The 26,660-nt window shown below is 37.2% G+C and overlaps 1 protein-coding gene across 1 annotated transcript; it reads left to right on the forward strand.

Moving 5' to 3' along the window:
- Nucleotides 1-11,920: 11,920 nt before the first annotated feature.
- LOC139725519 (tetraspanin-9-like) lies at nucleotides 11,921-26,595 on the forward strand. The gene is made up of 7 exons (XM_071636602.1): nucleotides 11,921-12,079; nucleotides 18,004-18,101; nucleotides 21,250-21,447; nucleotides 22,746-22,931; nucleotides 23,944-24,066; nucleotides 25,498-25,581; nucleotides 26,336-26,595. Exons 2-7 carry the CDS (start codon nucleotides 18,039-18,041, stop codon nucleotides 26,444-26,446), a joined length of 765 nt encoding a protein of 254 aa, XP_071492703.1. The 5' UTR covers nucleotides 11,921-12,079; nucleotides 18,004-18,038; the 3' UTR covers nucleotides 26,447-26,595.
- Nucleotides 26,596-26,660: the final 65 nt, after the last annotated feature.

Genomic DNA, 26,660 nt, shown 5'->3' on the forward strand with positions numbered 1-26,660 from the left:
AGAGTCTTTCGGGGCTGACTCAAAGACGAACTGCTCTTGACTTTCACACTTGTCTCCATCATGATAGCTCGTTGACACGTTGACTCACACCTTGACGGGGATTCATAGCATGCGCGGCTTTATTTGCGGTTATGAACCGAGAGCACGTTGGTTGCCTATACGGACCACCACATTCTCCGTCTCTCCGTCCGTAAGCAAACGGCAGTCACTATAAACATTTTTAGTAATAGGGTGCACAGGGATGCCAAGTTCAAAAGATTTTTATGAGTGAGATTTTCATGACTCGGCATCTCGACGAGCGAATGTGCGCGCGAGCGAGTGTGCGGGAGGGGTTTCCCCCCCCCCCCCCTTTTGCCTCCCACGGTAGGGAGCTTTTTCAATTCTTAGCTCTTAATGGTGCGATCAGGTGCATACTTATGTGAGTATCTTTTACTTATTTCAAAAGACAAAAGGAAAATATACCTTCCATTGCAACTATCACTTTAATCATTTGGGCTATGCTCATTATTATAGGACCAAGTTGCAGACTTCGCCCGATGCGTGAGAAAAATGGGTGTCATGCGTGAGATCCTGAGATGGCCCCTAAATGCTTGAGTCTCACGCAGAATGCGTGAGACTTGGTAGCTCTGTATATGTTTTTATTAATATGGAGCATGGCCGTGTAATATTAGGAGTGCTGTTCGTCATTCCGAAGTGTTGTTGATCTGAACGAACATTAAAAAAATTTCGGTATCCCAAAACATATAAATTCATTGGGGCTTATAAAGGCCACCCTACCTATAATTTCGTCTATCCGAAAAATGAAAGGGTTCCTGATGTGCAATCAAAACATTATTTGAAGAGTTTGTTCGCAAAATCCGATAAGTCCATATTTGCCAAATGGGGATATTTGCGATTAAAGGTCAAGAAAAATAAAGAGAATAATAAGAAAAGTTTTACTTCTTTTGAGCATAACTTCAAAAATGTACCTTTATATGTAGTGACCAATATATCATTTAAAATGTATTATTTTGTACTTTATGACAGAACACCGTACTTCAAAATCTTCAATAATATACTTATCGGTTTTTGCAAACAAACTCTTCATTTTTTATGGTGTCGTTCCGATGGTTCGTGACTTAGCCCTAGTTTTAATGTCCAAAGGTTAGATCAAATTCCAAAGTTAAAATAAGGTTCGTTATTTCGAAGGTTCCTTAATCCGAAAATTAAATTTGTGAGTTCGCTTTTCCCAACTGAGTTTCGTTAGTAGACCCCAACTGCTCACTTTTTTTCCCACTTTGGGAGAAACGACCCCCCCCCCCCCCCCCCCGCTATCGAATCTTCGGAATAACGAATATTCGCAATAGCGAACCTTATTTAATTTTCAAAATTCCATACGAACCTCGGGAATTAAAAAAAAAAAAAAAAACTTTCGGAAAACCGAATTGTTACCGTTTCTTGCCGTGACATCAACATTGAACTACTAGTATACAAAAGGCACATATTCAAAATGCCTCCTTCATACCTAGCTTAGAGAGAATTGCTTCAAGACTAAACTAAAGAAGAGGTACACACTAAGAAAAAATGGTTCATTCTTGCACCTTTTAAGGGTGCAAAGTGATGTCACACTGGTGGCTCCCTATGGGTGTTATCTTGCACCCTCGAGAAATGGGTGCAAAAATGGTACCTTGCGCAAGGGTATAACCTTGCAACCTGTGGGTGCACCTTTGCACCGCCAAAGAAGGTGCAACATTGCACCCTTTATTGAGGGTGCGAAGTGGTTCCCTTGGGTGCATATTTCCACCCACACTAAGTGGTGCTAAGTTGCGCCCTTTTCTTGAGGGTGCATCTTTCCACCCACACTAATTGGTGCTGAGATGCACCTTTCTTGAGGGTGCGATCTTTCTCCCTTTAATTTTCGGCGCAACTTTGCACCCTCTCTTGCCTATACTTTTGGTGCAACTTTACACCTTTCGTGAGGGTGCAAAGAAGCACCCTAAGTTCCAAGATTGTAGCCTCTTTTGAGGGTGCGATTTTGTGCCATATATATAGGTATAATGTTGCACCTATGTGGTGCTTATTTGATCCATGACTGCAGCAAAATTGCTTCTTTAAAGGAGCCAGTCAGTGTCACTGTCTACGCCTTTAGAGGCGCAATGCTGCCCAGTATAACCTCAAGTGAACCTTGAGATTACTGGGCAATATTGCGTCTCTAGAGGAACAGGCAGTGACACTGATTGGCTCCTTTAAAGAAGCAATTTTGCAGCAGTTATGGATGAAATAAGCACCACATATTTGCAACATTATACTTATAAGGTAAATATACTTAACATACATAACAAGGTACAATTTGGTTACTTAACTACTTTAAACCTTGAATAGTGCGAACTAATGCAAGCCTGTTTGCTCAGTATATCAAACTTATGCTGTTGTTGCACTCTGCAAAGTAAATAAGATTGGTGTAATTTGGATCCTGTGAATCATGAAATGTGTGCGTGGAATTTGTGAGTTTTGAGATGTTAATGTAGAAGTTAACTTATAGTTGTGTTTGAATGACATACTGAAACCAAATATTTACCCAATTACCTTTCCAATGAGGTGAGCACTATCACTATCTATCAAACAAACCCCTACGCAAGAGCATACATCTGCATAAAGGAAGAGGTAAAAATATGATATACATTTGTTTGGATACGTTTTATTCAAAACGTATTTGAATACGTACTTATTCACATAATCTATAAGAATAAGATATGCTTTTTGCCAGTACACAAAGCCTCAAAAAACAAAAGCATGCTACGTACATTTCAAAAGTATGCACCATATCTAAAAAAAAAAAAAAAAAATGTAAGAGGATTTAACAAGTTGTTTGTATGCATTTAAACGAATAGGCCTACATATTTCCATGCGTACAATATTCATGTAACAGTGACGTCATCATGAATCATCAAAAAGATATGTTTCCAGCATAGACATGAATTTATCTAAAATTTAAAACATGTCTTACAATTAGGAGTTTGTTTTATAATGACAATGCCAATTGTCTTAAAGTCCTTATCACGACATGTCTTGGTGTTCACACTTATTCAAATCATGAGATTTTTGGCACTTAGATTACGACTACAATTCATTATGGTTTAGATACTTAACTGACATACGCATACCATATTCAGGTATACGGGCATTTCGATGAAAACATCTAAATACAAGGTATAATTATAATGTGAAAATCGAACTTGATACCAGCCCTTATGGGCTACCAATGGAGACTAGGCAGAATCGCAGTTATCATGGTTATGTATTAAGATTTTGTTTTGGGTGATCAATTCGAGTCCCTCGAGCTGAGATTCCGGAACTGCAATGAGCAAATCATCATAATGACTAACAAAGTGACTGAGAATAATACATGCACCAGTTTCTGTTTCGTTGTTCTATACATAGAAAGTTGTTACGTTTTCCAATCCTCTGTAGGCACACAGGGATTTGCAGATCACCTTTGGCTATAGCGCCATGGTCGCGTGCAAAATGATTGCAGCTTATCTAACTTGTAGTTTCCTGAGTAGGGGACTACCGTGCTTATAATCCCCGTCAAAGAGTAAATTGCGGATATCGTATACCATTGTCAAATCCACTTTTTGTTCTGTACACAGTTTCACTGGACTCTTATGAACCACTTAAGCATTACCAAATCATGGAGTATAAGAATAATCTTATGCTATTTCCTTGAAACGGCTGCATTTGTATGAGCGGGAACAGTTTGGCATCATGCATGACTAAATGCATGTATTATACAAGGTTTCAGGACACTTTGAACCGTCTCCCCCCCCCCCCTCCCCCCCCCAAAAAAAAAAAAAAAACACGCAACAACGAGTGAAATGTTGTATACCCTAGGCTCATTAGTGTATGATCTTTGTCCTTTGAATACATTGCCCATATTTTTCAACGAATAGGCATCTGGATGCAACGTAGGTATATATAAAATGATTTTTTTTAAAGGAAAATACATTTAACCACTTCAGAAATAACTATGGAACAAATAGCATAGTATTGACACGTTCCCTTATTCCTAAATGACGTGACAGAAAACTTTCCTCACCGAAATCATTCTGTCGTTATTCAAGCACAAGACATTGGTGATTATATACCTAGTTCGATTAAAAGTATACATGGAGTCATTGCAAAAGTATCTAATGAATAGCATGCTTCAGAACTACATCATTGTCATTTATTCTATGACGCTAATAATAGAGTAATTGTTCCACCATACTGCCTGGCAGGTTGTAGTCCTCCTACGACGTTTGTTCAGCAAATAAGGCACAAAATAAAATTTTGCGAATTTTACACGCTGTTGCCAAAGTATCTAATCTTCTTTACCACTATTCTCAGACATAAGGTATGCTGATGCTGTATGATTTAGAAACGGAATCTTCACAAATATTCACCATCTAACAAGGTAAAAGGGAAGTGATGTCTTGCCCACATATCGAATTTGTGATTACACTGATTTTCAAATGTAAGCTCATTGACTTTTTGACTGTTGACGGAGTCGGACTTCACCAATATCAACACTTGACAGCCATCTTTAGATGTTCTGGGGAGTGAATTTGGTGGTCATATAGCTCAAAAGTGTGGAAAGTTATTAAAAGAACACCACAATACTATGTCAACAGTGCTTACAAGGTGAGATACAAAGAAAGAGCACGAAATGACATTGTAGAATTTGACAATGACCTACAATATTTGACCTTGAACGCTGGCACCCACAAGGTGGTAGAAGTAACTTCATCCAATCGTACATACATATGCAAAGTTTCATTTGGATACCTCAAACAGTACTTAAAGGGGAATGAAACCCAAATGTACCCGTGGATTGGAGCAATATCATAAGAACACATAAGTGAACATGGAAAATCGTATGATCCAGTGGAAGTTATGCATTTTTTAAAGTTTCAGTGTCACTTTCATGTATGGAAACGTATATGAAGAAAATATCAAGGGAATTCCATAAAATCTTATTCTAAATAAAAAGTACAAATTGCCTTCCCTTATTTGTCGTTGCCATAATGTTAAGGGTAATATTACCCCCACCCCCTTCTGGAAGAAGTAAATCAAGTGCTCCTTTTGTAATGCTAGAAATGTGAAACTATGCCTATTTTCTTTACATTTCTTTATATAATTTTCCATGGTTGACGTCAAAGATGTAGCTTTCTCATCTCGTAATGGCGGCACTGAAACTCTAAATATATGTGTATATATAGCTCTTCAACGGATTTTCCGATATTCCTCAATTTGTGACGATGTGTTCAACTGCTAAAGTAATCTCCCTGCATTAACTTGTCCACTTGTACTTTTCGTTTCATTTCCCTTCTTGATACAACGTTGCCATAATCGATAACAGACTGATGTACGAACGGAAGGACAAGCTGAACAACATCATTTCTCTGGTGACAATTCCTTGTAAAAGTATACACCATGAAAACTTTAGGCTGGTAAACTATATCAAGACAATTATTGAACAATATTGTTAATGAAATGCCATAGGTTTTTCTTCGTGATAGTTGCCTGTTCAGATCAAGGCTTGCAATGTACTGCTGAAGTATGCATCGGGTGTTTCTGCCTTGTCTGGGATACTGAAAGCCACAGAGCACAGAAGGCCGGAAACATTGTAGCGAAGGAAGGCACGATTGTATACAGGAATTCGGGCAGATTTCACAACCATCCAGCCAAATAGTGCGCAGCATTCACAGTGAAGATTGTGGGATTTAGTCCTGCCAGGTTCTGAAAGAGATTTTGGCATGAATAAATAATGACTGAATAAAATTTCGAAGGAAATAGGTCGTTTACACTATAGGCGGTTTTGTTGCTTACATAAACTAACAGGTTGCAACTATGACCATTGACCAGAAAATGGAAAATTAAATTGATTGCATAGATCTACTTCAGGTTTCTAACGTCTTTTGCTGAAATAATGAGAAATGGTTTTGAAATAGCTGCGATATCCAAAACAGAGCAATAATAATATAATATAAGACTCACTTTTTATCACGATCGCTGCGTTTTACTCTGTTTTTGGATGGCTCATCCATTTCAAAACCAAATTTCATCAATCTTTAGAATTCCTCTTAGAATGGCATACTCTCTATTATTTCATAAGTAGGTTCTTGGTATATCACAAAAAGTTAAAAGCCCAAATCCTCACCTCCACCAATACTATACCACCCCTTTAAGCTTTGATATTGGTTTCTAAACAAATCCGGTCGGATAGATTTATTTCAGCTCTTTGTCATATAAGTAAAACATGATAATGTTGCAAAGAAATATTCCTCTTATATTTCTAGTCACAAAGCAGATGGAATTCCCGTCTCCCATAAAAAAATAAAAGTGCAGCACTCACTTTGTCACAGACATACAGCATGTCCTCTCCAGGCAGACGGGGAATTGGGAGACAGCATGCCGACATCACGAAGTTAGAGCTGAAAAAAAAAGAATAAATGTGGAATAGGCTGAGTAAAGTCATGTTGAAAAGAAAAATGTGGCGAATTTGGACTGAGATGAAAATACACACCTTTTATGTAGGCCTGCATACATTTATGACATAGGGCATATTCAAATATTCCCACATTTTTCCTGACCAACTCAAAGTCTTCATAACATAAAATAACAAAGTAAGACAACATCAAATTACATGCCAATTTAACATCAGTTTGCTGTATATTTTACACAGTTAGGAAAGGAGTAAGACTTATAGACCTCGGCCATTCAGCCGTTGCTGAGCTTGCCACAGATGATGGTCCGGGTGCTGGCCATGGCAATGGGTTTAATGATGCCCATTATGGTTGACACCTCTAATCCTGCTACCACACACACAAAAAAGAGAAAATATAGCCCCCTCTACTTATTCATAACATTGATTTGATTTACTTTGATAATACTGGTTACAGAAAAGAAGCTTACCCCCCCCCCCCAAAAAAAAAATAAATAAATAAATAAATAAATAATAATGATAATAAATACAATAAAATAAAATAAAATAAATAATATATAAATAAATAAATTTAAAAAAAAAGAAAAAAAAGGAGATTCTTGCGGGGTAGAGATGCTGCCTGTATGAGTTACAATCCATCATGGAGTTTTCAGGAAAAAGTCCAAAAAAACTGAGAAGACGCAGAACGGAAAAGGCAAGAATGAATGATCGCAATGGTCCACTTGAGTAACATATCTCTCGATTATAGATGGTATCAAAAATTGCACTATAGTCTTATCAAATTTTCCGCAACCCACTAAACGGTGGCTACGTTATAGTAACTGATAAAACTGCGTTCATGTGTAATAATACGCTTTAATATAATATACTTCACGGATATCACATGCTGAAAATCTAGATGAATCAATAACCTGAAAATACATATACAAGTGTACATGTATTACGGATTAATCCATTAATGAAACTTACATATTCTGTTGAGGAATCACTCTGTCCTTCAGAATTGCATATCAGTTTACGTGATCAGGAGAATGCGCGCAAATTATTGTATCTTGCTTGAATACCTGAAAAGGAAAATCAAGTGTCATGAGTTCAAGGCCACAGTTCATGCGTGTGTAATAATTTTGCAGAAGAGCTAACTTATGTAAATGTGACTACATAACTCTCTCCATGGCAGCTTAATGTATAGTTCAATTTTTATGCACTGCCTTGCTGCATACAGGGTGAACTTAAGTCTACCACTAACACTATACCTGACTACAGAGAATTATCCCAGCATAAAGATAAGCGGGCAATGTTTGCCATTATAAGTTTAGTTAGTACACTAGTCTATTTATCCATAAGTTTATTCGTTATCAATCAAATGTGGTATGGCACGACGCGATGTATTATCCTTGGGGATGTGTGTTTGTGTGTGGGGGGGGGGGGGAGGTGGCGTAAAGGTTATGTTAAGGATACACTTCCTCTAGGAATATCCGATTCCACGTTTTCTTAACTATTTTGTTTTGTTGTTGATCGGTAAATATAAAGAATTACTTGAAATTTGTGATTATGTATGTGTTCACTGTATTGTCAGTATAAATTATGCTTGTATAATTGTGTATGTAGTGAAAATTGTATCATTTATAATGTGTACATGTACATGAATATATGTGAGTTTATGCATGTATGTAGATATTCCTATGTGCACGCCCATGTACCAACAAAAAGAATTTCCTAAATGAACAATAAATGAATCTGAAATCTGAAACGGAATGCCATGACGTCTTTAGTAAGACATTTTATCGCTAAAGGTGCTCTAATTCCACAGAATGGTTACGAAACAAAACAAAATAGAACAGAAAACAGCACGCATAAAACTAGCCAGTTTTAACAGAACTCTAAAATGAACATTTTAATATTACTGCCTGCAAGCCTACATTATAAGACATGGCTATACAACCAAAAACATAACAGATACAAGAAATTTAATGAAGGGTAATATCGAGAGTAAGGCCTTGGTCGAGAACATTGTGGATATTTCAAATCATGCTTTACGATGATGTTTTAACTCACCATTTTCCACGTGGTAGGAATCTGCGGGGTCTTGATATTATGAAGTGGACAAAATAATTTTGAAGTCAGAGTTGCAGTAAGCCGCTACGAAAAACCTCAGAAGAGCTGATCTGCTATGGAAATGGAATTTGCGCTAGATGCTCAGCTCAAACACGCATGAACGAGCTGTGTAATGAGCCATCTGGGAGTCAACTTATGTGCACATAAGTTTGCACGACTCAACAATTCATTGAATTCATAAATCATGTTCAAGAACCAGGTGACCAAACTACTGGGTCCGTGAATTGACACTCTAGGAAACATCCATGTCATTATTTTGCATCGAATGTATTCTATGGATTAATAGGCGTTTAAAAAAAAAATCCACTTTTGATTCTTAATAATTCAGTAACTATATAACAGATAACACTATCATTGATATGGGAGATAGTTGTATAATGTACAATTTCGTTGGAGGTGGTTTAAAACACAAATCAGTTTCATGAAATTCATGATCAATTTCACAGTTAGGTTACAGATTTTGCTCTATTTCCAACCCTCTGTACAAAATTTTCACTTTGCACAGGGGCCAATGGGTGTGTATGGGAGTATGTGGTTAACACCCTGACAATGGTGTTGAACAATAGCCAGGGTTTTAATGCTTTATTATTTATTCATGAGAAATTCCACTTCCACAGCTAGTCTTTATTCATTCTAAAATGTGGTGTTTGTAAGCACACGGAAACATGTGCTTGCATTTTTCATGTGCATGCATTTTACCCTTAGGCTTTACCGTGCATGAATCCATGAAAAAAAAGGGGAAAAAAATCAACCCTTACAAATAAATCGTGTAGTTTGCACCCTTATATATCCGCGAGTTTGCTCTCTAAATGATTTTAGTTTATCATTTCCTTTACGTTCACTTAATAAAATATGCATACATAAAATGTGACAATGGTATGAATAAAATGACAATGTGACAAACAAACAAACAAACAAAGCAAACAAACAGCAAAAGATATCAAGTGAAGGGGTGAGTGAGAAGGCAATTGGCCTTATTTAAAACTAATCCCGGAAAAAGTAAATACATTGTATATACAGAGAAAAACATTGGCAAACACACACACACAAACACACACACACTCACACATACACACACATGCACACACAGACAAAAACATGGACCAGCGCATATTAGCAATACACAAGATGTCATTTTCACAAACACACCCTATCTTGCTAGTCTCCAAATTCGTAAAATGATATTGGTAACTTCCAGAAAACCTTTCAAGTAAAATACGTTTTAAAGCTTCCTTAAAACTTTGTACCGTTTTCTTACATTTCACATCAGAGTGGATGGAATTCCAGATTTGAGGGCCTTGAAAAAATATTGACTTTTTTTTCTGTCCCGAGATCGAGTCGCAACGAAAATCTTTAGCGTGTAGTAGGGTTTGATTCCATCGTCGCACAGTAAGCATGCAGGGAATGCTGATGTGACATATTCCATTTCGATTGGTCAATACCAGACGAGCAGTCAAGTATTCTTCGTTAGCTTGTTTGCAAACCCTTTCATCAAAGACTCAACTTCATTTAAAAATGCTCCGATGAATGATTATGAAATTATGGGAGAACATCAAGTTTTATGATGTCTTTAAAAAAAAAAACATGTACATAGTAGCACCACGACGGTATGCAATATTGTATTCAAGTGTCGATCAACACCATATGGGTCTTTCTTTGAGACTTGTTATGGGCTCAATATTGCACCTTAGCAAGAATGAACCACAAACAGGAAGATATGTCTTTGTAATGGTAATTACGTTTCGACATCCCCACCAATAAGAGATAGGTTAGGTGAATGTTAAAGACACGGGGATTCACGAATAGAAATTGCTCCAAAAAAATGAAATAAAACGAACATTATTCTAATAGGCATGCCTGGGCAGTAATCTGATGTTTCTATTGATAGAGAATTCTATTTGAAGATTCATATCAGTTTGCTTTGTCAGAATCATGAGGAAAAGTGATAAAATAAACCGGCTATCCAGGGTACAGTTTAAACACTTTCACATGAAACAGCTCTGATTAACACTTTTGCACAATAATATTTCTGTTCAGAATTGACATTTGTTTTATATGTTTTTATCTTAAAGTATAGGATTTCATTTGAAGCAAAATATAGCCAAAATTACGTAAACGTCCACAATGAATCTTCAGATTGCTCAGTGAGACGGCGGCATCGAATCCCGATCAGCGAAGGCACAAATGCACCTGTGGAATTGTTTTGTACAGCAATAGAAATCTGACGACTATTTGAATAATTACATCCAGTTGGAACTTCATCTGTTAAACCTCCTAGGTTATGTGTACAATGTGATTGGTCAATACCAGACAAGCAATCAGGTATTCTACTTTTGTTTTTTTAGTAGACCCCTTTCATCATGGACTCAACTTAATTTGAAAATATACTCTCGATGAATGATTATAGAATATGAAAGAAATTTAAGTTTCCTGATATCAAAAAATATATGTTCGTAATATCAGCACAAGGATATGTAATATTGCATTTTAGTGCCGAGCAACACCATAGGATGGCCTTTGTTTTGAGACTAGTTTGGGGCGTAATATTGCACCGTCAATGACCGTGGCAAGATCGAACCCAAAATGAACCATATAAGAAGCAAAGTTCCACCATTTTCTCAAATCGTGTAGATTGCACCCATTTTCGCGACTTCGAACCCTTCTAGCTCCCTTATGAACCTTTTTTTCTTAGTGTGTAGTCGCAGTAGTATTTATAGTGGATCGTTACGGTAAACGACGAAGCATGACTTTTAGAGTACTCATTCATTTTTTTTTGTTTTTGTCAGGAACACGTTTTTATCTCCAAAGGGTTTTAATCTCTACACTATTAGTGAAAATCATTCTTTTCACAATAAACGATAATTTCTTCTTTTCTTTACATCCTCAACCCATTTGACATTTGACTTAATATTTGGTGAAACTTAATACTATACCATACTTTGCGAAACATTAATACCTTAAATGCATATTTTATGTCAAGCTGTCATAGGTTCAAATCGTAATCAAGTGGCCTTCTCTAACCAAACGTCGCGTCTTATACAAAGTGAAGTGAACATGCAATATAATGCTTTTTAGTTTCGGAATCACATGTTGCATTTTTAGTTCAGCCTGCTACTAGTAGAGTTAAGGATAAAAATGAATGAGATAAATTACCGCAGTCTGGCACGGCTCAGTGTAGCCGTATACTAGTATATTACACAGCGCCATCTATTGGGCTAAAGCAAGACAACTACAGATCCAAAACACAGTCTGATTGGATCCGGAAATAAGAAACCACTTGTTGTCATTACGTTCCCCAATCTCGCTCCCGCTAGCGCTGTGTGTACCCGCGGTGGCCCCCTTTACGCGAATCAAGCAGTGGAAAGCAGTTGTTTTGTGCTAGTTGCCTGTACCATTCGGGCTATATTCCTCACAGACGCTACCAGTGGTCTAATGATCCACTGTTGTAAGCACCACTTGCTTGGCGAAGTGTCCTCCAAGATTACCGAATACACGTTTTAGGTAAGTTTGGTAAACAACAAATCACTTCTCTAAAAGTATGAATGTAAAGTTGGAAAGCACAATGGCCTAATAATGGTATGGGTGCATGGCGTAAAACGACTGCATGACTATTCGTACAACTACAAGGGAAAGAATCGACAACTTAGAGCAAAGGAGTGGTCTAGTAAGCTATAACGTTAGCATCTAAAGTCAAAAGACCGAAAGATTAGCCTGTATCGTCGGGAATGCGAATTCCGAGGAGACTACATCTGAATCAAAGTCAAAAAGAGGATATGAAACTCATCCGAACAGACGAATTTGTCTGTCCACGCTGCTACCACCAGCAGCCAGTGATAAACAAATAGTATTTGTATGTCGGGATCTAGGAAAGTGAGCGCGGAGTGTGGAGCGGTACTTCCCCGCGACTCCAATCCTTCGATCGTCAAATCACTGTGTCAAATCGAGGTTGGCCACTAAAATATTTCCAGCAGTTTGTGCGGTTTTCAGAAGACCAAGCATCCCTCCACGGTCACACCCTATTTGCTGTTGGTGACACTAATGATAGCGAAGCAGGACACATCTATTATTTGAACTGTATAAGACCATGTAATTTGTTAAAACATTACCGGTACTGTGTTCATTGACTGTGTTGCATTATATACAATATGCTACACTCATATTATTGACAGTAAGGCATATGATAATGTGCCCAGAGGTTGTACAGTGTTATATATCCAGAAAGTAAATCATTCTCCATGCATTTGCAGATCCAGAGGGGCACCCCCTCTTTATTTTTTGTTAAAACAAAAGAAGTAAAAAGTGGAAAAAAAGGGGGGGGGGCGTGCGCCCTGGCCCCTTTAATTTTGTAAAGGCGCCTCCCCTTTGTGGAATTCCTGGATCTGCCCCTGTCCATGGCAGGAAAATTTCACTGCCCAAAAAAAAAAAAAAGATGCTAATTGTGTGTGTGGTCTGCATGATGAAGGCCTATACATGTACGATGCACATATTATTGTACTCTGTATACTCTCTGTTGCAGATGTGATATATTTTTGTTTCATGTATACCTCAGTATATGATTATGTAGTACATTTTGCAGGACTTCTTCACTTTGCAAATCTTGCAATTTTCATAAAATCAACAACTCATGAAAAAAACAATTTGCTTCATATAACACAAATATATAATGTTAAATGCACGGATATATCACTTTGTGTATTGGATCTACAGATTGACTTGGGAAATTGCCACTTTTTCTCTTCTAAAGTGATAAGATTTTTTCTTTCTCATTCTGTAAATATTGTTTTTGATCAAGAATTCAATCACACTCAAAATTGGCATGTCTACATGTCCCAAAGTTTATGCAAGATCACATACTCATATAATGTATTTGTAAATTTAAAAATTCTATAGCAATATATTTTATATTTCTTGATTGATGCTTTTCTGGATTTTACCTTTCTGAGCAGCAGTGAATCAATTGATTACCTGGTAGCCTACATGTACACACAATGTAATTTGGAAATCACCTATGCAGGGACACCAGAATAAGCCAGTTCGTAATTACATGTAGCTCATTTGTACATTGTTACAGGTTAATGACCTTTCTTTTTTCTTGGTTGGTTAAAAGGCACTTCACTTGTTCTGAAAGCAGCGTAATGCATTCATGAGCTTGCCCATTGTACCGAAGTATGGAATTCATGTTCAAACAAAGAATTAAACTTGTGGAGAGCATGTGAACAGAATGATCTATCAATTACAAGTATAACACATGGGGAAGCATAAATTTCATTGTTTTCCTCTCAATGTACATATAATACAACTGTATGTTTTGATATACTGCCAATACCAGGCATAGTGTGTGGTGGATGTGCTGGAAAGCATTATTTATAAGGATCACATAACTAGTTATCACAGATGCTTATCTCACTGAATTTACAAACCAGCACACCTCTTGGTATACAAATAATGAATGTTTATGAGTGCCATGGACAGAATATTTCATGAGGTGAAAGATGAAATGATCCATTCAACGAGGCGCAGCCGAGTTGAATGGATCAAACATTTCATCTTTCACCGAATGAAATATTCTGTCCATTGCACGAATGAAAAACATTTATTATTTGTTTTATATAATGCCTGAAAGAGATCCTTGTCCTTTCATGTTTTATTTATTTAGAAACAATAGAGAATTTGAGATTGCGAGAGTGCTCACTTAGAGCTTTACGCTAGGTAGCGCGCTGTTGCATACGTACACTGCAAAACACAAGCGTATACGCGTAGTATGCCTGGCTCTCAGTGAGCGTGCAATGGAGCAAATCGTATGGATCCAAAATTGCACGGTAAATGGAATCACAATTGCACGGATGATGACATCATAGTGAAATGGGCCGAATAATCAATGTCAAACAACCAATCAAATTACAAGGATCTCTTCAGGCATTATATAATACAAAATTAATGACCCTTTTCTGCTCATGTGCAAAGTGGAATTACAAACTGGTGTTTTAGCTGTTGCTTGCTTCTGCACAATAGATACAAAATATATACACTGTACAGTATATATTTCAAGTGTATGGCTTAGACAAGTGTACAAAATTTGTACATGAGAGACAAATGATCATAGAGTGCACACCTATTATAATGAACACAGATTACACGTATAATGGAATTCTACTCATTAAAAACGACATCAAAATTGCAGGTCCCAAAATTATCATTCTATATGTTTATGCTTTATATACACTATACCGTTTGGTTTTAACAAATTTTTGATATAGTGAAAGAAAACCACATATCCTGAGGACTTCGTTACGATGAGAGTACACTGAGCACTTAATGTAAATGCCCTTTTTGTGATGTAAGATGAGTTCACAAAGTTTGCTGGAGACTTTTCCACATGTTGATTGATATCATGTATGGGGTTCAAATCATTAAAGGACAAGTTCACCTTCATAAACATAAGTATTGAGAGAATGCAACTATATTAGTAGGACACATCAGTGTAAGTTTGAGGAAAATTGGACAATCGATGCAAAAGTTATGAATTTTTGAAATTTTTGTGTTGGAACCGCTGGATGAGGAGACTACTACAGCTTGTGAGTCATATGCGTACAACAGTATAAAGAAAATGTAAAAGAATATTCAACATATTTTCACTTTTTTCGCATAATAATAGAGTACTTGACTTGCCTCTTTCTAAAGGTGGGGGGAATAATATTACCCGTAACATTTGTCGGTAACGAGTCGGGGGAATGTGAACTTTTTTCAAACAATGAAATTTTGTGAAATTCTCTTTATATTTTCCTTATATTGTTGTACGCATGTGACATCTAAGTTATTCACACACTGCAGTAGTCTTCTCATCCAGCGGTTACTGCACAAAAACTTCAAAAATTCGTAACTTTTGAACGGATTGTCCGATTTTCCTCAAACTTTCAATGATGTGTTCTACTAATATTGCTACATTCTCTCAATCCTTATGTTTATGAAGGTGAACTTGTCCTTTAAAGAAAAATTGAATTGAACTCTGGATTCACAACGACTTGTGCATCTACCATTAAGTTGTGTCATCTTTTAAAATCTGAAGGAGTCTAATCAGAGATTTTTATCTACCCTCCACCAGAAATGGTGCTAATTACAAATTTTAGTGTAACAGTTTTGTATTGCATGAACATTATAGAATTGGGTTTTATATGTACTGCATCCTTCTAAAGTTCAATACAGCTTAAAAGGCATTATTTACCATTTGCAGATGAAACAAAAACCCAGCATCAGTGCTTTAGAATAGGCCTGTAATGTGAGTTAGGGATAGAAACAACCATTGTAAAAATTTGAATCCATATTTGGCATATAATCGATGTTAGAATATAAGTATTGTTTCATTGTAACTATTATTCACATTTTGTGTATATACTAAGTTAGTATATACACAAAATGTGAATAATAGTTACAATGAAAATGTTTCCAGACTAAACTGTCTACAGTCATGGTTTATTGAGAAAATATACTGATATCTCCTTATTGTGAAAATTTTATATGGTGGGATGTTTTGTGATACAACAGACATACAAATGTACACATATGAATCAAATGTGATATCTTGAAAAATATGTAAATCACTGCTCCCAAAGGTAACAAGGACCTTTAAAGGGGTGGTATGTTGTGATTGGCAGGTTGTGTCTTTTTGCAAGATAATTAGAAACCTCTTATATACATGTAGGAAATATTAAAAAGCATACAATCCTAATCTGAGGAATTGAAATTTTATTGGAAATGATTGATTTTGAAATGGCTGATATATAAAAAAAGTAAAACAAAGTGGTCATAATGAAAAGTAGGTCCACCTTTTGTTAGAACCTCTTTGTTTTTGAATATCTCTGCCATTTCAAAACCTGTTTTCATCAACCAAACTTTCAATTCCTCTTAGAATTATGTGCTCTTTAATGTTTCATATTTAGGGCCTAAGTGGTTTCTAATTATCTTGCAAAAAAGTTAAAACCTGAATCCTCATCTCAACCAAAAACTATAGTGTCCCTTTAAATGTGTGTGTGCATTTGTGTGTGTGTGCAACTAGAAAGATCACAAGGTGAGCTGACATGTCACGAAATGCATGGGTTGCATAAAGTTGTAAGTTACAATGTTGTAGGGCTAGAGGTTTAGCAGTGGAACTTGTATCATTGCTAACTTTAATGAAGGGAAACATACATGTACATATTGTAGATTATTGTAGATATTCACTCTTTTTCACAATGCTTAATGTGGAAATTCCCTGGAAGATGCTTTGTTTATATCTGGAAAAAAAAATTACTTCCAGTTCTATTTAGAAGTGATGGTATTATTACACATTTCATAAACAATACAGTTTGTATGTACACTGGGATCTACTTGAAGAAAGGTGTTTCTGGGATGACTGACACTGTTGATTTCAGAAATTAATATATTTTTATAAACTTAAATGAATTAGAATCTGTGGGTTTTGCAGCAGAAAGGGAAATGCAAAAATTCTCTGTTTTTTTCCCCTCATAAATGTTTTGGTATATGTTAGTTTGGTTCAATGAATGTTAACAACACTTTTTTTTGTCAGAGTGAAGAGACTACATATACAATGTACATAGCTTGTGAAGTTCAGTGTTTATTTGGAATGCAGAAGAAGATTTATGCCTCTGTAAATCACAGGGGGGGGGGGGGGTGGCAGGGGAGGGAGAAGGGCAGGGGGGTGTACCCTCCTACGTTTGGGTCTGTTAACCCATAGAGGATGAGTCCGGAGTATACTTGGGCAAGGGTCTAGATGGGAAAAGTGTGTAGCAAAATCAGCCCGTCCTCAACAGGTTGAAAAAATAAATTGCAAGAAAAATTGAAGAAGAAGTGAGGGGAAAGAAATGGCTTTCAGAAGTTTCGGTCGTTTACATTCTTTCTTTTTGAGTGCGGGGGCAGAGTTACCATTACCATTGACCCTCCCCCCAGCCCCCGTGGACCCTGAATCAATCAATATTATCTTTAACTTTGACTTTTAAACACCAGTTTATGAGTCAACTTCATGTACAACTTTACTCGATAATGCTGATATTACTTGATCACAAAATTCCTCCTGATATATCCTCTTCTCCTCTTTCCAACATGCTGCTGTTTATATTAAAGTGCATAATGATGTAAACTACCTGCCTTGCAGAAAAGAAAAATTATTTTGTTGAAGAGTTTATGGACTAAAGTTAATGCAGTTGAAGTATGATGTAAATAAATAGCCTTTCATTTGTTTGATTTTACAATCTGAACCATACATAGAGTATAAGTCGCTTTGCAATAGTGCAGCATTTGGGGTAATCCCCACTGATGCTATTTTGGGGTACCCTTCTGCATTAGTTCATAGTCGGCTTGAAGTGTACCGGGTAAGTGTAAGTGTAAGTATTTCTTCTAATTTGACCTCTTTCTCAAAATTTGTTTTCCAGCTCTGTAGGACGTCTGACCAAGGAATCCAGCCAACATGTGTTGCTGTACAGTCGAGTGCGTCAAATGCTTCCTCTACTTCCTAGACATTGTGTTTCTGGTAAGTCCCATTCCAGTGTATCGAAAATAGTCAGTATGTGTTTTGTGATTTGCTTTGCTGGGCATTGCAAATGTGCACATACATATAATGCAACCATGCAAGGTTTTCAAGGATATGGAGCCGTATTAAACAGTCCTTCTGCACAGGTGCACATATGATAATTGTTCATTCTACGACAGGTAACAATATAGTCGCATGAGGTGTTTAGCATAGTTGGGTTCCACTTTAATTTTTTTTTTTTTTTTGGGGGGGGGGGGGGGATAGGGGAGTACAGTACATACCTGCGATATGTGCTCGCTTGTTATGACAAGACATTTATTAATATTACAAAATTTCACAAGAGATCTTTTAAAGTACAGTACAATCTTTATTTTAAACAGTAAAGAATGAAGGAATCAGAAAAAAAAAATGCAGGATTTTCAAAAGGGATTTACTCAGTAAGTCATAAAAGAGTTGGGAGAGTACATACATACATTATAGGATTTGGTTTGCCCATGATACAGTCTGTAGCTACTGTCTCATGGGAATAGAATGCATCTCTTATCAATGCTACAAAATGTTATCGCACCTTGAGTGTTTATTTGAGGAACTGAGTCTATGTATATTACCAGGTACTGTTGAGTCACTCTGCAGTTATATTAAATTAATCAAAGATTGGTTCACCCTCTCAAACACTTGACTTGAGGGAGAAAGAAAAAGGAGAAAGGGATGGGAACTAGTGATGATGTTAAAGAAGGAGAGAAAATGGCAGAGAAATTTGGAGAGAGAAGATTTTTAGATGACGTGGTTTAAAAGAAAACTACATTTGTATACATAAATTGTTGGAGTTGGTTGATGTGTTTGTTCTTTTCAGACATTGATTTAACCCCATACTGTGAGTCATTCATAACTCAAAGTCCATTTCTTGATAGGTGTTATTGAAATATTGGCTGTAATTCTCTTGCATGCAGCTTTTTACTAGGACTGTAGGAGCAAAGTTCATCACAGACTGGGGGTCATTAGCACCAAGTCTGATCCAAATATACAATTAAGCATATTAGGCAGACATACATGTACGTACTTCATCGTCTCAAATGATATGAGTACATGTATGTGAGTCACCTTAGAAATATTTGAGGTTGGCAGGTGTTTTCATTTGTGAGAAAAAGATACCATTGGTAACAAGAAACACAAGCAGGCGACACAGAGTGCTGTATATAGACATTGTTGCCACTATTTACACAGCTCACTCACAGTGAAATATGTATTGTAGATGAGAAGCACACACTAGGATCTGTGTCAGACACAAACCCCCACACACACACACATAGATTTACGCAGGCCACAGTGACAGAATTTGATTGTAAGGGCCTACTGGAATTCAAGACCACAGTATAAATAGTGAGAGGTGGCAGACCGTTTCATTCAATTCACAGTGTAAAAAGGAGAACTATACAAGTGGCGGGGGGGGGGGGGGGGGGGGACATAAAAAGAAAGAGAGAGAGAGAAAAAAAAGATATCAGTTCTGTGAAGGTGTGTGTGCATTAAAACCCCAGTGCACACTTTAAAGAAAATACATGAAAAAAGGGGATTTTCATATCTTCTGAACAGATGTTCTAATTTTCCTCAAACTTCACTGATGAGTTCTACTTCAGTATTAGATATTTTGCATTCACTCAATCAACATAATAAATACATTGTATATTACGGCTCATTCTCCTTTCAAAATGTTGCTTTTTTCTGTCTTTCCAAGAAACAATTAAGATATAGCAGAGGACTGAAAATACTTGGGAAAATCTACAATGTGGCAGTAACAAAAGAAAACTTATCAAAGTGGGAAACAATCCTACACAATAGCAAGATTAACTGCAATTAGAAAAAAAAAAATCCAAAATGGAATCAAAAACCTGTCCATGGAAACATAAGAGTCCAATGAAAGTATAAATTTCTTATTTCTCTCTCAGTGAGTAGACTTTAAAAACATTTTTTAGAAACATAGGAATTGATGATAATGTCTCTTTTATTCATCAAATATAGGAAAATATTTTTGTTGTTGTTCTCCATCAAATATAGGAATATATTTTTGGAAATAACAGGATAGCCTTTTTCTGAAACCTTTGATAGCATGATTAGTATGTTTAATTTTTGAACGAAAAAGTGATTTTGCCTTAAAAATGTGTGTGTGTATGTGTGTGTGTGTTGTTTTTGTATTTTTTCTTTTTGTTTTATTGTGTATCAGTCTATTTTTCCAGTCAGTAAAGGTTGGGAAACATATCAGATCAGCCAAAATGGTTAGCCCAAAGATTTTTTTTTTTTTGAAAGGTTAGTACTGGAAGGGGAAATCATAATTTTCATATGGAAGAAATCTAGTTGAGCCGAACTCTCTCAGTTTTGACTGTGGGAAGCTCTGGCAAGAAAGGACCCCAGTCAATTCTCAGGAATGTCATGTGGGTGGAGAAATGAGAAGGGTGAAGCACAGGTTTGTGATGGAGGTCAATGGTCATTTCCATGCAAAGATTTTTCTCTTTTTTGTTCTCTTTTCCCCACTAGTGGAAGATGTGCGTACCTCCCACTGCTTTTGTGATTTTTTTTCCATTTGATTTGTGTCCATTCCATATCTATTTTTTCTTTCTGAGGGTACTTTACAAATCATTGTATGTGTGGGAATATTATTTGTTGAATGATATTGAATAGTAAGATTCATGCATATTTTGTGAGTAATGTTTTACAGTCTGATGTAGTGTCACGATATCATCCTCTTTGCAAAAACACAAAACATTAACAAACAATACTTACATGTACCTGGCAGCAGATTTGTGAGCTGTTCATTAGTTTAGATTGACAGTTCTATGAGATAAGAATGGTTTTTATGTCAAAAGATTGGTATTATGAGGTTTTTAGGAACAAAATAGATTTAAACTGTGCAGTACCAAAGGGTACATTGTACTTCCACTTTTAGTGATCATACTTTCTTCTAGTCCACATGATTTTAAAGTTAATTATAGTTCTACCGATGCTAAATTCAATCACTGTGATTGCAAGCATGCATGATAGTAATTTACACAGCATCTCAATCTCTCTCTCTCTTTCTCTCTCTGACCCTGTATGTCTGTTGATATTCTATCTGTCTGTCTGTCTGTCTGTCTGTCTCCACAATTCCTATAACTAGCTCTCCGGGGTGGGGCTCTTCATTACCGGTATCCATGTACTGGTGGGGGTGACCTCAGGGGCGTATGCCTCCCTTCTGCCTGGAATCTCCTACATGCACGCAGCGTACATTCTCATCATCCTGGGTGTCTTCATCATCGTCGTCTCCATCGTCGGCTGCATCGCCGCCATCCGGGAGAGCGTGTGTTGCCTCCTCGTCGTAAGTTCTCTCTGCGCCATTGAACCTGACTTCTACTAGTCAAATTCCACATTACTTAAAGGAATGGTATGTTATTGTAAAAGTGGACATTTTCGCTCGACTAATTTTTCAGCTGGGTAAGAAGAGTTTTGCGTGTTTTTAATTCCGTGGAATCAAGGCATCAACTACTTGAACAAATGGCAAGCAAAAATAATCACATGCTTTTATTTTTGCGCAAGTTTCTGCTTGTGCGAAATGCGTGAAAATTTCCACTTTTACAGTAGTTTTGGTTGAGACCTGGCTTCAGGTTTCTAATTTTTTTTTTGTGAGATAATGAGCAACCTCTTATGAAATATGAAAGAGCATGTAATTCTTACAGGAATTCAAAGTTTATTTGATGAAAATTGGTTTTGAAGTGGCTGATATATCCAAAACAAAGTGATCCTAATAAAAGGTGGGGCCCACCTTTTGTTAGGATTGCTGTGTTTTACTTTGTCTTTGGATATCTGAGCCATTTCAAAACTGATTTTCATCAAATAAACTTTGGATTCCTCTTAGAATGATATGCTCCTTAACATTTTTTTATAAGTGGTTTCGATTTTCGCAAAAAGTTTAGGACATCCTGCAACCAAGTAGTTATGGTGCAACTCAAACCACATTTCTGTGACATTTTCGATGAGCATAGGTGAAAACAAACTCCTTCAATAGCCCCATGAAACTTGAATACTATGTGTCTTGGCATATTGAAAACTTCCTGTACGGATGCAATTTATAACACACGAACTATTTCTGGGACAGTGACTCTCCTAAACACTTTGGTCTGCTGACTGTCGAGCCAAACTTTAATTTGGACAACTTGTGCATAAGTGTGAGTCGCTTTATTTCCTTAATTAACCTGTATCATGCCTCATTTTGATATGTATGAATTGATTGATTGTTGTTGTTGTTGCTGCATTTTAGCAAGGACAGAGACTCCAACCCCAAGCACCTTCTAATCTGGAGATTCTCCCGCCAGAAACCCTTAGCAAACGGGAGACTCTATGATGTGCGCGAAGGGCACATCATGAGCGCAAAGTTCGCGATCCTTGCAGTGTAGGGTTCTAGATGCTCTCTCACGCTATCTAAGGCTTATTTTTCAACATACAATGAAATTAAGTAAGAAATCATTTCAAGCGGGAGAACGGGAGATTCTGCAAAAATGGGCTTTCGGCGGGAGATCTCCCGTCGAAAGCGGGAGAGTTGGAGTCTCTGCAAGGATCAGCTGTCATACCGTAATACATCATGCTGTAAAATGTATCTATTTTTCCTCTGTCCATTAGTTCTACTTCATGGTGGTGATTGTGATCTGTCTGGAGGTCTCTGCCATCATCATCGCCTTTGCTGGTCTCCATCTCCATGACGACATGGCGGACTACGTCCGGGCGAGCATGAAACGAGGTCTCTACCTCTACACGGACCCCGATTACACGGAGATGAAAACGGCCTGGGACAGCCTGCAAGAGGATGTAAAGAACACTCACTTGTGTTTATCCCTCTACAATAGGCCCATTCACAAGCATTGAAAAAGTCGAATCACAATTCAAATTGATTATTTTCCCCACTCTGGTTCTGCAAAACGAAGTGGTAGTTTGTTGCAGAAAATTAACATCATTTTTATGTCACAGTGAATATGCACAGAATTTGCGAATTTCACCTCCGTGATAATATATTCTGCCATTGTGATTATTATTTTTTCCATAGTTTTCACATCTTCCATAATTCAGAAACAACAACCCCTTTTTTCCCTGAAAGTCACCACTGCTAGGCTATCACAACACTACTAAAATTTAATGTCACAGATACAACTTACTCCTTTTATTTCATTGAAGTTTAAAGGAAATTATAAAAGTGTAAAGTTTTGTACTGGATATTTGGAAGATTGTGAAATTATCACTGTGACATTGTCTCAGACTCTAATTTGCATACTTGTAAATCCAGAAATTTTTGCATGCATGAAACTTTCGCAAAATTTTGCAAGGAGCCAAGATTCGCAAAAGTAAATGCATGTAAAAATTCGTGTCTACACACTCATTGCATGCCAGTGGCAATTTTTGAAAGTAGATCATGCCGCGCAAAAAGCCAACGGCTCCATTTCGCAAATGTTCCATGCCACAATATATTTCTGGTTTTACAGTGTGTGATTGTGATTGAAAGATGCTGTGAATGGTGAAACTTTAAAAACCCATAACACTTTCTTTCCTTTGTGTCCTGTTCTGAAGTATTCTGTCACCCTGTTTGTCCAGTTTCACTCCATTCTGAAAAAAGTTTACATTGTACATGATATGTTGAGTGTAGAATTGCACTTTGTGTGTAGGAATGCACACAAGAAATTACAGCAAAATTATATGCATTTTTCCGACAAAGCGTCCATTTTTTGTTTGCATGCCATGCTGAATTGTGTTAGCTCTGTAGTAATGTGAGTGTTGTACAAAGGAATACCAAGGTCAATGACCTTTCCTGATTCATTTTGTCCTGCAGGCTCAGTGCTGTGGTGTGTCTTCACCCCAGGACTGGGAGATCACAGGGGGATTCCCCCCAGGGACAGTCCCCAATTCCTGCTGTAGTGGTCCAGAGGGAGCCTGTATCACCCATTACGAAGAGGTATGTGTGTGTGTGTGTGTGTGTGTGTGTGTGTGTGTGTGTGTGTGTGTGTGTAGGGGGGGGGGGGGCTGCTGAAGGGGGTGAGAGGAGAGCCATTGAGGGTCATTAGCATTCAACATGTAACAAACATTTGACCTCGTCTCTATTGCAGAGTGTTAAATGTATGTGTGTGTGTGTGTGTTTGTATTCAAAAGTGTCTATACAGTCAACCTTGCTTAATTTGACCTTGCATAAGTTGAATAATTGGTGATATCGAAGGTCTTTTCAAGTCCTCTTCTCTTTGTATTCTATTGATTTTAATCCCTCATAGGCCGATTTTTCTCTAAGCTGAAGCGATTTCTTCAGTCCTAATGATTTGACTTAGGCAAAGTTGACTGTATGTGGGTGTTTTTTTGTTGTTGGGGGGGGGGGGGGGGGTGGGTGGGCTGAAGTGGAGGGGGTGTCAAAGGTAAACATTTTTATCCTTGGTGTGAATTTTTGAGTCCCAACAAGGCACTGTCATCATACACCAAGCTGTGATATCATCAATACGCTCAGAGTTTTATTTTTCTATCCATGGCAGTTGGGAGAAAAGTTCATGTCATTTTAAAAAGCCATTTAGAATGCCTGAATGTATCATTCTATGATATAAAAAGACTGAAGAGTTGGCATGGATGACATTCATTTCATGTCAATGGATGCATATTACAATACTTTGGAATATGACCCTGAATGCACTGTGAAAGCAAACACTAATTTTGTGTGTCAAAATATAATTACCTCCACCAAGGGAGGAGGTTATGTTTTTGGGGGTGTTTGTTGGTTTGTTTGTCGGTGTGAAAAATAACTCGAAAAGTAGTGAATGGATTTGGATGAAACTTACAGGAAAGATTAAGAATGACACAAGTATCAGATGATTAAATTTTGGTAGGGATCCGGGAATTTTCGGGGATTTTATGAAGGATTTTCAATATTTTGGCAGGTGGGTCAATGAACTTGGGAGTTCAAGCTGCGCGTGTTTTTAGGTTTTCATTCATGCACTAAAGTGCGTGCTCTATAGGGCGAGGGGCGCCATGCAGCTGGAGGTTGATGACGTAACAAAAGGCTTCTATATTGGGAAATTTGGCAACTTTCAGCATGGGTGGAAATAATTGATACCTATGGAAGAACAAGATCAGTGATATTAATGAACTGATTGGTGGAGGTCTCAGAGTGCTTCTCTAGTTATTATGTGAAATAATAGTTATTCCATGATCTGATGGTATTTTTCTATTTTTGTATGTGGTGTTTATTTTATTTTACTTTTGAAAGCAAGCCACAATAGCTATTGAGCAAACATTGTCATTTCTGATGAATCATTTCAGCACAATACACCATACAACCATGCATCTTGAGTAGTCCTTTGTTTGACCTAAGTGATGACCTTTTGATGACCTTTCTTGTGACCTTTAGGGCTGTGAGGACATCATCATGGCTGAGCTGAGAGACTGGCTGGTCCTGATTGGAGTGGTCTGTCTCATCTTTGTCATCATCCAGGTAATCCTATCACCTTCCATCATCATCATCATCATCTTCACCATCATCATCATCATCATCATCATCATCATCATCAAAGTGTGCACATTTTCTGATATCTATATGTGACATTGAAATTGACATGTAGCCTTTGTGAATATTTAAGGGAATATTGAGTGAAGTCTTATTCTTACACGATGTTTTTGTCTTATCCTCTTCTCTTTTTCTTTTTCTGTTCATCTATACATCTCTCCCTTTCTTTTTGTCCATCATTTTCTCTACCTTGCTTCTTTACTATCTCCATCTGTCTGTGTGTCTTTCTGTTTTCTTCATCTATTTTTCTAGCTCTCTTTGTGTCTCTTTCTCTGTCTTCCTCTGTCTGTCTATCTTTCCCTATCTCTCCTTTCTTTGTCTGTATATCTCTCTTTATTCCTCTGTCTATTTTCTCTCTTTGTCTGTTTTCACTGTTTGTCTGTCCCCTTGCTTCTTTCTCTCTTTCCTCTTTATTCTATCTTTTCTCTTCTGATCCCAGGTCCTGCTCATTTGGTTCATCCTCATCCTCTTATTATTATTATTATTATTATTGTTATTATTATTATTATCATTATTATTATTATTATTATCATTGTTATTATTTTTATTGTTATTATTATTGTTATTATTATTATTATTATTATTATTATTGTTATTATTATTATTATTATTATTATTATTATCATTATTATTATTATTATTATTATTATTATTATTATTATCTTTTTTCTTCTGACCCTAGGTCCTGCTCATTTGGTTCATCCTCATCCTCTTCTTCAAGCTGCATCGGGGGAGCAAGAGGTACTGCTGCGGCTGCTGTGGGGTCTACTCCTATGTCAAGGAGATTGACTAGACCAGATGAAGGCTGCGATTGGTGGTTTGCAGGGGATTAGGGATGGGATTGGGGAGGGAGGCTGGGTGGATGGAGGGACGAGGTGTGGGTCTAATGGGGGGGGGGGAGGGATGTTATGCCACTGGGTCACTCTGTTACCCCTCCATACTCTTCAAGTGGGGAGGCGGATAGGAGCTATAGGGAATGGGGTCAGGAATTTTTCACTTCTCTTGAT

The sequence above is a fragment of the Diadema antillarum genome, unplaced genomic scaffold (assembly GCF_040938485.1).
Source record: "Diadema antillarum isolate AM-2024a unplaced genomic scaffold, OU_Dant_1.0 seq00000048_RagTag, whole genome shotgun sequence".
NCBI lineage: Eukaryota > Metazoa > Echinodermata > Echinoidea > Diadematoida > Diadematidae > Diadema > Diadema antillarum.